At 32.2% G+C, this 13333-nt stretch overlaps 2 protein-coding genes across 2 annotated transcripts; one reads left to right on the forward strand and one right to left on the reverse strand.

Moving 5' to 3' along the window:
• Positions 1-302: 302 nt before the first annotated feature.
• Positions 303-12993, reverse strand: LOC148629939 (uncharacterized). Its single transcript, XM_088559997.1, has 10 exons — positions 12453-12993; positions 12063-12173; positions 10837-10971; positions 10403-10540; positions 8257-8367; positions 7755-8024; positions 2565-2693; positions 1548-1658; positions 897-984; positions 303-544 (listed from the first exon to the last, which is right to left on the reverse strand). Exons 1-10 carry the CDS (start codon positions 12823-12825, stop codon positions 448-450), a joined length of 1563 nt encoding a protein of 520 aa, XP_088416123.1. The 5' UTR covers positions 12826-12993; the 3' UTR covers positions 303-447.
• LOC148629940 (uncharacterized) lies at positions 5870-7364 on the forward strand. Its single transcript, XM_088560036.1, has one exon. It carries the CDS (start codon positions 5900-5902, stop codon positions 7271-7273), a length of 1374 nt encoding a protein of 457 aa, XP_088416162.1. The 5' UTR covers positions 5870-5899; the 3' UTR covers positions 7274-7364.
• Positions 12994-13333: the final 340 nt, after the last annotated feature.

Genomic DNA, 13333 nt, shown 5'->3' on the forward strand with positions numbered 1-13333 from the left:
ATACAGTCACACCAAATATATAATATATAAGAAGTCTTATAGGGTGAGGCAACTCTACCATCTTACTTGCTAGTACATTACTATGTAGATACATAACATGCACGGCGAGGATCAACATAGAATGTTAACACAGGGATGCATGCATACATATAATCAAGTCTAAACTGTACCCCAACTCTAGAATCGATGCAATTTGGTCGCTCCCTAAGCGGGATTCGAACCCCTTCTATTCTCTGACATTTATATCCTTTTATATTTTTTTGAAAACATGTACAAACAAATAAATTACGAAATCATCGGGTAGACATTTTATTCAGTTCGAAATTTTATCAAACTATGTTAAAAACAAACACATTTTCGACTTAGATATAGATAAATCTTGGTGGCAAGACGGAAGGCTTCAGTGGCTTCAAACTCCTCTTTCCACTATATCTTTGTAGATGTGTATTAATTCAACCACGCCTTCTTTTGTGTCTTCAATGATGGTGGCAAAGGCTTCACCTTGCGTTTAACGTTATCTTCGTCGTCATCTTTCTTCCGACAACTGCAAAATATTACAACTTACAACAGTAAGACTTTATAGCCAGATCTCAAAACGCGAAAAGGTAATCCAACATATTATAACATGGTTATTATGAAATGATACTGCAAACGCTACGCATAGTTGAACTTTTAGTTACACGGGTTCTTTATAACATATTTCTCGGATATTTTTTTATCTTTTGGGTTTAGGTTTTTTTTAATATGCCATCAGAATATATACCTATAATAACTTCGAAAACCATAAAAAAAATTCCGACAAACAATACTTCAAAACTTTGGAAACGCGCGATTAAACTTTGATAATCGCGTTTAGTTTTTCTTTATTCATTATGCTAGTAATAAAATTAACAAACCCAGGCGGCAGAAACCAGAGGCAGCAGCAAGCAGATATCAGACCAAGGAAGGATGCAACTGATAGGAAAGCTATCGCCCAGTTCTTCACTGAAAATAGAAACAAAATGTATACATTGACGATCTGTTCTGTTCTTACCTCATTTTTTCTCTGTATGCGTTGACAGAGGTCAGTACAGTCTCTGTTAGAATAGTTCCTTGGAAAAAGTATGAAATTGTTTCGTAACTCGTATTATTCTAAAATTGAATCAATTGTTCTAGGCCCTGACAAATTTTGTCATTATTTATTCTATAATTATAATGGGCATGTAGTACTCGTTTATTACTAGAATACTAATTTCATATGTATATGAAACCAAAAGCAAATGCTAACGACAAAATATATGGATTATATTATAACGAAATACTCAGATTGTTGTAACATGGATGAGGAAATATCATGTAGAACAAATGGATATTAATAAAAACGTACAGTTCGACATCTCCTTTCTCCCCATCGAACGAAGATTTATTGTACATTTGTTTACAACAAACATTAATGGGGTTATTTATAGATTGCTATAACAACCAGGTTACTTGTCTTTCATTTCCCTTTTTAGTTGTCTTGTTTGTCACCTACTAATCGAGTTTTGAATATTGTCTCAAAAACATACTTTTTGTACACTTTTTTCCTTTGAATAAAGGGTTGCAGTCACATTCATAATCATTTAATCGGTCAGTACACGTTCCATACATACAGGGAAGTTCCTGACATTCATTCGTCTCTACAATGAAAATACTTTATTAGTATAAAATGACTTTTAAGCATTGACATGTTTCTTTCAATTTACAGTTTAACAAATTCTGTTGCCTTTATTTCTAGATTTACATATAAGCTTAAAAATATATTTTATTTAAATTAACTTATCGTAAAAATATATACAATTTTCAAGCTTTCGAATAGTTTAAACTCGTTATTACAAGATATTCTTCCTAGTAAGCTTCCGTACATTTTATTGCGCAACACCTATAATAGGGCGATGCAAATAAAAATGTTTAAAACCATACTCGAAGCATTACTACAGTCATGCTTACATATTTAACTTTTGTCAAATACATATCATATGAAGCCATCAAACAAATCCTAGATCAATACGGTCCATAAACTATAAAAATCTAGCAGTGACTCTTCTGCCAGGTAAAAAATAGTGATTTTACGCGTTAGTTCTCTCTGAATTCACTACAATTACATATACAATATACTATACAATGATTAGTGCGCCTGACAGATAGATGCTTTTTATGCGTCTGTTTATACAAAAATCAAATATAACCCCTCTTTGTACTGCAGATTTACTAATAGGTGTCATTTCATAAGTCATCACCAAAACAACATTTAATGTTCAAAGTTTTTTCAGACGCAGTCGGTGTAGTTTCTCTTTTTATCCTTTGACCTTAAAGACGCTCTTCCTTTGAAACGCAAGTCACCTGATCTCATTTCTATTTCTGTTTCTATTGGCAAATACTGATAACTTTCTGGTGTTCGAAAAAAACTGAAACGAAAGTTGAAATATTTGCTATGTAGAAAATTATAAGTAAAAAGAACAAATTTTACTGCGTCGGCTGTTTTTTTTAAAGGTAGTACTTGTCTATTGTGACTCATGTTTCTCCGCAAAGATTTTATATCATACCTATGTCACACCTGTCACCTTGGTAACCCGGTGAACAATAACAAAATGGTCGTTTGGCTAATTGTATACATGCACCGTGTACACATGGTACATCTAAACAGTTGGTTAAAACTTCATAAGGAATATTTCCTGTTAAAGTAAAATAAACAAGAATAAACAGCAGCGCTTTAAGCGCACGATACGCCCGTTGCCTTTTTAACTTGTCCTTATGCTTTTAATGAATTTATATGATCAACTAGAAATACTGTGAATACCCCCCCCCCTAAAAAAAAAGTAAATAAAAAATGCATAAAAAATTTGGCACTATCAAGGCTACCTCACTTTCAACTAAGTTCGTTGTCTTGATTTTTCACCCATACGATTCTATCTTGTTTAAAACACTTTTCTTACAAAGTTACCAAGTACCTTTCATATTTATTAGTCGATCAGCATAACAAATGGTCTGTTTTAAATGATTTTTCAACGACTAAAATTTCTTTGGACATTGTCGGCTTTAGAAGAGTAAAACTTTATAACACGTAAACGTAAAATTTGACATTTATACAAATTGGAAGGGAGCTTACTTCAATAGATATGAACAATTCATAAAAGTTAGTGAAAGTGTTTTTGATTTATTGTCCGAAAACTTGAAAATCCCCATTTTTTTTAAAGGAAACAGATCATAACACGGAAACGAAAAATCTTAAATTGATAAAAATCGAAAGGGAGCTTACGTCAATAGATATAAATAATTCACCAACGTTTCATTAAAGTTGGTGAAAGCATTTTTGATATATTGTCGAAGTGTGGACGACGGACGGACGGACAGACAACGGTATACCATATTACGTCAGGTCTTTGACGAGCTTATAAAACATTAAAATAGATGTTTATTTTTATTTATTTATGTATTTATTTATTTACTTATTTTTGCAGATATTTTGAAGGTTTGTAAGAATTCCGACTGATATAGCAATTTTTTAGCAGTTAGATTTTTTACATTGTTACTAGCGTAACTAGAATAAACGTGTGCATGCGTTTAATCTTTTCCACGCACCCCTTCAGGTTTGGAGTGGCATTCATTGATCTTTATGTTTTATTGACTGTAGTTCTTGAGTCCACGTTTTCAATTTTACTAAGAAACGTGTAAATTAGAAGAAAATGATATTACTCCAAAGAATACGTTTACTTTACTCCAATAGAAAATTATAAGTGATATAGGCTTATGTTACGAAAATATACAAGTCTAGAAATGAACGTTTAGTGTTTACCAGAATATTTTAATCAAAGACAACAATGAGGTTATCACATTGTTTTGTAATAAGACAGTCTTATATGATATTTTTCTTCAGCTGAATATGTTATATTTCTCATTATAACGCAGTTATATTTTCCAAATTGAGCAAGCAAGTAAATGTAATTATATATAATAATGAATAGTCATCTCATACATAAATCGCTAATGAATTAAGTTGAATTTAGTTTTGTTCTATGTGTGTTTACCTTGTGCAGTTGGTTGTTTGGTAAGTCTGGGTGTTGTATATACAATACCTTGTGCAGCTAGATGATTGGTAAGTCTGGGTGTTGTATATACAATACCTTGTGCAGCTAGATGATTGGTAAGTCTGGGTGTTGTATATACAATACCTTGTGCAGCTAGATGATTGGTAAGTCTGGGTGTTGTATATACAATACCTTGTGCAGTTGGTTGTTTGGTAAGTCTGGGTGTTGTATATACAATACCTTGTGCAGTTGGTTGTTTGGTAAGTCTGGGTGTTGTATATACAATACCTTGTGCAGCTAGATGATTGGTAAGTCTGGGTGTTGTATATACAATACCTTGTGCAGTTGGTTGTTTGGTAAGTCTGGGTGTTGTATATACAATACCTTGTGCAGCTAGTTGATTGGTAGTTGATTATTGTATCGTACCGTATGAACAGTTAGAAAGGTTTACTGACTTTGATGTACATAGAGCTACAGAACTAATACAACAATCCGGTGTATCAGATAAATTTGACCTACGAAAAATTGTTCCGGATCATTCTTTATTGACATGGAATATTAATTTGAAATATTGTTACTCAGAAAATTGTATAGTACGAAAAGAAGAAACAATCCGAAAAACTAAATTTGATTTGAAGAATATACCGCAAGACTGGTTATGCGACTCGAATATTGTTAAATCTATTAATGAAAACTTAACGCTTTTGGAGAATGGAGAAAAGTCACAAATATCGTTGGACAATTTTTATGAAAATTTTGTAAAAATTATTAAAACAGAGATGTTACAAAAACTTCAGTCTAAATCTGTTATTAGTAATGGCTATAGGAATAAACGTCGCAGATGTCAAAAGCCGTGGTGGAATGATGAGCTAACGCTTATTTGGAACGATGTGTGTAAAGCTGAAAAGGAATGGACTAAGTCACATGGGAACTGTCTACACCACATTTACATACAAAAACGTAAAACCTTCAAATAAAAACGTTCAGAAGGCTAAGCGTCAATATTGGCACTCGTCGCAGGAGGACTTAATAAACTCTTCGAATAATCCAGAAGAATTCTGTCGCAAAATTGGTAAAATAGGTGTTGGAAATGAACGCCAAAATGTTATCCCTATGGAAGTAAATTTGAATGATGGGTCAATAAGTGACAATAAAGATATTGTTATGAATACATGGAAAGATAGTTTTTGTAATATGTTAAACCAGAATTATAGTAATTTTTCAAATATTGTTAATAGTAATGGTAGTAATGATGATTTTTTAGATAATATTATTTCTGTAGAAGAGGTTTTTAATATTTTAAGAACAGCAAAAAACGGGAAAGCTCCTGGTATAGATCATTTTCAAATTGAATTATTAAAAAATCAAACTGCTTTGAACGCATTAACTCGTATTTTTAATGTTTGTTTTGAGTCTGGTAAAATTCCAGCTATCTGGAGTAAAGGTGTGATTACTCCTATTCCTAAATCATCTACAGCTGACCCTCGAGATCCTATAGCATATAGGGGAATTACTTTGGCCCCGAAATCATATAAAATTTATTGTGGGGTATTAAATGCCAGACTTACTGACAAATTTGAAGAGTTAGAGGTTTTAAATGACGAACAAAATGGTTTCAGAAAAGGTGGCAGTACAGTCGACCATTTGTCTACATTAACAACAATAATTGAAACTAGAAAACTTAATAAATGCTCTACTTTTTGTGCGTTTATTGACTTTAAAAAAGCTTATGACTCTGTAAATAGAAATATATTGTTCAGTAAACTTGAAAATATTGGTGTTAGTACAAAGATGATGAAACTATTTTTTCCATATATATTAATGTACAATCTTGTGTAAAAATAAATGGTCTTATGACAGATTGGTTTGATGTAAAAACAGGCCTGAAGCAAGGCTGTATTTTATCACCCTTGCTCTTCAATATTTTTATTAATGATTTAGTAGATGAAATAAAGATGTTAAATGTTGGTGTAAAATTAGATGACTCTATCATTTCAGTTTTGCTATATGCAGATGATATTGTTTTGATATGTGAAAATGAAAATGACTTGCAAAGAATTTTGGACACTTTAAGTCAATGGTGTCAAAATAATGATTTGTGTGTAAATTTAACTAAGTCAAAAGTAATTCATTTTAGACCTCAATCTGTTCAGAGAACTGATTTTAAGTTTACGTTTGATAGAGAAAAGATAGAAATTGTGGATAAATATACATATCTAGGATTAGTCATGAGTGAATTTTTGAATTACGTAGATATGGCTAAGACTGTTGCCAAGTCTGCTAGTAGAGCTCTAGGTTTACTTATAGCTAAATATAAAGCTAATGGAGGTTTTGATTATTCTGTATTTACAAAATTATTTGATACAATGGTTATGTCAGTTATTGAATACGGTGCCTCTATATGGGGCTGTAGAGACTTTTCATGTATTAATGCTGTAAAAAATAGAGCAATGCGTTTCTTTATGGGGGTCGGTAAATATACCCCAAATCTTTCACTTTATGGTGACATGGGCTGGTCGTCTAGTATAATTAAGCAGTGGTCATGTGTTTTTAGAATGTGGTCAAGATTTACAAAAATGTGTAATAATACACTTGATAAAAAAGTCTTTTTATGGGCAAATAGAAATTGTAATAATAGAATAAAGAATTGGAACTTTAGAGTACATAGTAAATTTAGAGAGCTAAATGTAAACAATTTTTGTAATACAGATTTTATATTTAACAAAAGTACTATAAATATGTTAGAAAATATAAATTTTGAAAATTTTAAGAATAAATGGTTCAATGATTTAAATAGTAATAATCATAGTAAGCTGAGAACTTACAGAATTTTTAAGCAAGGGTATGTAGTAGAACGATATTTACAAACACGTATACCTGGTAGATACAGAAGTGCTTTTTCTAAATTTCGTTGTGGTGTTGCACCATTAAAAATAGAAACTGGCCGATATGAAGGTATTTTGAGTGAAAATAGATTGTGTTTTAATAATGTATGTATGGATAATGGTAATATTGAGGGTGAGAAACATGTCATTTTACATTGTCCTATGTATTCACATTTGAGAGAAGATATTTTTATTCGGGCTAAATCTTTTAATGACAATTTTGATAATTTAACTGATGATGAAAAATTTATATTTTTATTTAGTGATGAAAAAATGTTCTTTTATTCAGCCAAAATCTGCCATGATGTTTTATTAACTAGAAGAAATATTTTATATAGGTAATTTCTGTTAATATAATATATTAAAATGAAAATGTATATATATAGTATTTTAATTACTTATTTAAAGTCTCTCATAACTCTTTGAAAAGAGTGGCTCTAATTTGACAACATAAAGTTTTAAATGTATGTGTTTTGTATATTGATAATAATGGTATTAGACAAATGTGAACTATTAACTTTTAGAATCATATATATTGCTTATATAATATGTCAGTTGGAGGTGAGACTATAATAAAGAATTGTCTGTCTGTCTGTCTGTCTTGGTAAGTCTGGGTGTTGTATATACAATACCTTGTGCAGCTAGATGATTGGTAAGCCTGGGTGTTGTATATACAATACCTTGTGCAGCTAGATGATTGGAAAGTCTGGGTGTTGTATATACAATACCTTGTGCACTAGATGATTGGTAAGTCTGGGTGTTGTATATACAATACCTTGTGCAGCTAGATGATTGGTAAGTCTGGGTGTTGTATAGACAATACCTTGTGCAGCTAGATGATTGGTAAGTCTGGGTGTTGTATGTGCAGCTAGTTGATCGGTTGGTCTGGATGTTGTTGCATGGTGAGTATTTCTTATGGTATTTGCCGTCTTAACAATAGTTAGTGATGGTGAAGTATAACGAAAGGATACTGCTTTAGTGGTAGATAACCAGACCATACTTTGACTAGTCGTTACATCAGTTTTGGTTGTTAAGGCTTCTGTTGTTAGCAACGTTGTCGTAGCGGGACAGTACGTTGAATTGACGGGAATGTCTTCGAATAAATAATTAATACGATTGATGTTTGGTTAACTACCTCAAATTGTGATGCAATTAAACAAATTTGTTCATCATTAAACTCTAATACGTAAAAATATCGTCTCGCTTTCTTAAATTTTAAATTTGATGATCAAGTGTTGTAAGGTTGCGCTTTATGAGCTTTCTTTGCTAAAAAGGTTGTGAAATATGATTTAGCCTTATAATGATTACACTGCACAGTTACTTACAATTTTCGCAAAACTCTCCGGAGTAGCATGTGTGACATTGGCAGGTGAAATTGTCAGCATGCCGGTTACATCGTGCTCTGTTAACACATGGATTACTTGCGCATCCGTCAACTGATAAAAAACGAGGGATTATCTTAAACATTATTTTTGTAAGCGTTTAAAGCAATTAAGATTTGCAACAGATGATAATAAGCATTTGTTTGTTTGAAATTTTACTTCCACTTTAATTATGCTTTTATTATTTTAATGAAGAGTGGTAAAAATATTAGTACATTGTATGACTATGTGATTTAACTTTTTGTTTTGCCATGATTTTGACTTTTATTTGTCTTCTTATCTGTGTATGTATTTCATAGTGTTGAATGAAAGTGTCTCATATGTCTTAAAGGCAGGAATCTAATATAATATTTTTAAGTATTTTTAAGATATGTAAATAATTGTGTGTATTCGACTGTGACGCTATAATAAACTACGTACTTACTTTTTGTTTATTTGTTTGGATTTTTTTGTTTTTTGTTTGTTTGTTTGTTTGTTATTTGTTTGTTTGTTTTTTTTTTGGTTGTTATTTTTGTTTGTTTGTTTGTTTCTACTTTTTTTTGGGGGGGGGGCGACTATTAGCTTGAGACTTTAAAATCTAGACTTTTCTTTGTTTCTATTTTATTTATAATTCTTATGCCTTTTTAAAAGTCTAAAAGTCATTTTATTTATACATATTCACGAGAAGATTTAAATAACGTCAAAATGATTTCAAATGATATCACAATGTGGGAGCAAATTAAAAATCCGCATTACACTCACCCTTTATACAGGGAAAACGTTGTAACCTAAATCTCAGAATTAACCATGCAAGTTATACCATATTATCATACAATTATATGATAGGTAACGGCAGTGGTCCTTTCTGGTTTGATTTAATGTGATAAGAACGAGAGAGGTTAAAATACTAGTTTCGATGGTTAACATAATAAACATTTGGTTAGGTTCGTTACATACAAAAAATGTATGTTGTCATACTAAGCGGTTACTTCCGTTTATAATGAACGGTCGTTTGCAAGGTTAGGATAATTGACCGCTGATTAAGGACACCTTTGATATGGGTTTAGATAGCAGAGATAAAAAATTAGATCACTAATTAAATAACAAAACTGCACAAACCATTGACGTACATATAATTCATTTTATTCATTAAAAATCTATTAATTTGAAGAAAAACAATATCACGAAATGGGAAAAAGTAAATTGATTCTTTATTCTTTATTTTTCTACTTCCACTCTTTTTTCATGGTCTACTTACATCGCAATCCCCGTACACATGAAGCACGATCCAGATCACAAAAAATGAATGTAGTTGATTTGAAATTATTTCACAGTGATTAATTGGTGTTTAACGACTAAGCAGCAATATTTCAGCTATATCCGGGCGATGAACATGAAATGGGTAATAAAATGAACATATAATGATGGTGAAATGAAAAACGAAGGGTTGGGACATAAGGATAATAAGGTCGTTGATTTTGGATTGCCACTGGAAATAGAGAGAGATTAGCAGAGTCGAGCAATTGATCCTCTTGTGTCGAGGCAGATGCTCCTTCTCCATTACCACAGAATGGTTATTTAACATGTGAGGAACGTGGTCAGAGCTCTCTAGCCCCGGACCGGGTTCTGAACGCTATTTAGTCGCTTTTTATGACAAGGTAAGCGCTGCTTCGGGTTTATTCTTTTGTTTTATTTATTTATTTATTTATTTATTTATTTATTTATGTACTTATTTTTGCAAGACACTCTTTGTGCTGTCTACGAAGAAGACGTACAGTAAAAATAAATCCGTGACAAATATTGTCCATTAGTCATTCTGGAGTTGGATTGGTCATAAAGACCAAATAATTTTCTATGATTCAAGTTTTTGGACAATGTACCCTTATGCCAATAGTATTTGTGCTAGCAACTTAGCCCTTGCCAGAAATTCTACGGAAAACAATATTTTTAAACCGTATGAACAGCGAAATGCAAATTCGATACATGGAAATAAAAACTGCAAATTAAGAAAATCAAAGCTGTACAAATATAAGTTATTCTTTCTTTGTTGTACATTTCGAGATCCACGTCCTGTATAACTTTCACCCTGAAACTGTTTTTTTTTTCTTACCGAATTCACACAAATTTCCATAAAATCCATGAAGACAACGGCATGCAGGTTTATAGTCATAAGCACGTTTTCTTGTATTGTACACACGCCTTGCGTAACAGGTCGAGTTATTTTCACACGTCAGTTTATCGCAATAGTCTGAAATATTCACAAAGTACATTTACATGGTTAGAAGGCGACGGAATTTGAGTAAAAAACATGTTTTCACATCTTAATTTTTCCTCATAAATGATTGAGAAAGTAGCGGCTTTGATAAATGTTACCCAAAATCCCTTATTGTTAGAGAGTCAAAAATGATTAATACTGTGATTATACATGTACGTTTGGAAACACATGGAAACAATTGTAGGGGTCCTTTTTCAAATAGACGCGTTAGCATCCCGACAAAATAATTACTTTATCCTACAGAATATTTCGTATTTAAACATACTTACTTTTGTCACAGTTATCCCCGTAGAAATTGTTATTGTTACATGTACATTTTGGTTTATACACATATCTACGGTTTACATAGAGGCGTTCGGTAATACAGTGGGAACTATTACCGCAAATCACATCATCACAGTAACCTGGAAATTTTAAACATTTACCTAATTAGGAAGCATGGTAATTCTTTAAAAAAGAATGTGAAAACCATTGTAGGATGATGGTAAGCAATATTCTTACACCTTGGATCGTTTTTTTAGACAATTTCTTGTATTATATCCTTAGGTAAGGCTACTTAGTGTGATATATAAAATAAGTAACACTGTCACCTTCAATGAAATTTGAATATCAGCGTTCAAGGGCGACATGCGAGACATATATCTATGATAACTGTTTATCGCAGTATATCTACAGATAAATTTCGATTTTGAACAATGTCGTTCCTTCTTGCGAAAGAGTAATCAAGGAAACCAAGGTTATAGCGGTAATCAAAAGAATGTAATCCAGGGACAAAGACCAGACATGAAAAACAGACATACACAACAAAGAACATAAAGTAACTAAGATCATACATACAAAGTAACAAAAGTAAATGAGCAACTCGGACTCCACTAAAAACTGGGAGCATGGACCAGGTGCACCGGTAGGGTAAGCGTCCTCTGCTTTTCTAGAAACACCCGCCGAGTTGCTCATAAAAAGTCAAGTCCGGGGTAGACAAACGAGGGAAGGAAAACTATGACCCATTGAATAAATCAGTTTTCTTTTAACGAAAGAGTTAGCCCATACCATTCATAGCAGACAGAAAAATCTAGTAGTTAGCCGTCATTTAAGGGGGAAAAAAACCGGATGACGGTCCAGGTCTCGACAAATTCTCCTCACTAAGAGAGGATTTACTGACATTTCGATTTATCACGCAGGATAGTTTTTGAACAGTTCATATACATGTATCAACTAAACGATTCAATTGATGAAATCCATTCAGTGGAATTTGTCGATGTACATCATGACATTTGAATTTGTGAAGTGTATTAACAATTTGTTGAAGGAGTGTAAAAGACTTTCTGCTGTATATCAATTTATAGGTTGTTTACAAGAGACTAGAAATGGTCAAACAATGCCTAGATATTAAAGTAACTCACAGAATTGCTTAACACAATTATGAAATAGATATACAATAATAGACATTAAGATATTTAAGGCTTTAGAAGTTTCGACGATTTTGAATGGTACTCACCAGTTTCACATTGTCTACCATGAAAGCCAAAATTACAGTAACATTGATAATTGAACAATCTGTCATAACACCGTCCGTGCTTACAAGGGTTACTTTTACACTCATTGTCCTCTGTTTCAAAATTAAAAAAGAAGACATGTTAAAACATTACAAAAGTTCTACCTTCGCTGCCACAGAATATTTTAGTGTAATATGTGCATGTTCAAATGATTTCAATAACACATAAACGACAGAATTGAGAGAAGTCGCAACATGTAAGTTGTATTGAAAACAATTTTGAACAAATACTTTTAATTGTTCATGAATTCATGACGTTCGAAAAATATTTGTTCCCGTTCAATTCTAAAACGGTGACATAGTAAGCAAATCTTGTCATAACAAATATCTTACGTCCTCGACAGCAAGATCCCCAAGTACCATTAATACATTCACACAAAAAACTTGTCGTGTTAAATTTTCCTTTATTATAACAACTCATTCCGCACTTTTTAATTTCAGTGGTAGCGGAAATAAATTCGTCACGTGTAAGGTTACACCTCGCTATACACTGATCAAGAGTTTTGACTTCATTTACATTGCAACAAATCGGCTTTCGTCTTGTTTGGTATCCTCCACCGCACGAGGAGTTGCATCTCTCCCAGGCTTGCCAATTTCCAATATCACATTCATTATGACCATTACCACATCCTCTTCTTATTGATTCAACACTCACAAAACAGACCAAGAACCAAACTATGAAATATGAAACTTTGTTGTCCTTCATTGTTTCATGCTGTCTTGTAATGTCGCAAAACACATCAACAAAAGGTGTCTTGGTTAAAAAATGGTTGGAAGAAATGTCAAAAGTCCACGTAATCAGTTCAGATTATTTCTTTACTTTTTTGTCCTATCTATATCAAAATATGAAACATATTCACAATGGTTCAACGTGTGTCGTCGATATCAATGAAATCACATGAAATAAATATCCGAACAAAGATTACTAGTATGATAAGCGGTCGGAAAAAGGAGCATAAATTTATTTTTATATTAGATTGCTATTGTGTTAACAATTTTGTTATACATATCATGAAGAAGGGAAATGTATTAACGTTCTTGAATGATTAATTACAAAATATAAGGACACTTCAAAATCAACTGCATATGGTAGAACCTCTCAGTGATGAATATGGCTTCCTATTTGGATGTATTTGGTTTTGAGTACTTTATGTATGTTAGGAGTTAGATCTTTCTATATATTTAATTCTAATCCTGCTGGTGAGGGTGTTACT

Source organism: Perna viridis, chromosome 1 (genome assembly GCF_037379345.1).
Source record: "Perna viridis isolate PV_CMFRI_1.1 ecotype Kerala chromosome 1, ASM3737934v1, whole genome shotgun sequence".
Lineage (NCBI taxonomy): Eukaryota > Metazoa > Mollusca > Bivalvia > Mytilida > Mytilidae > Perna > Perna viridis.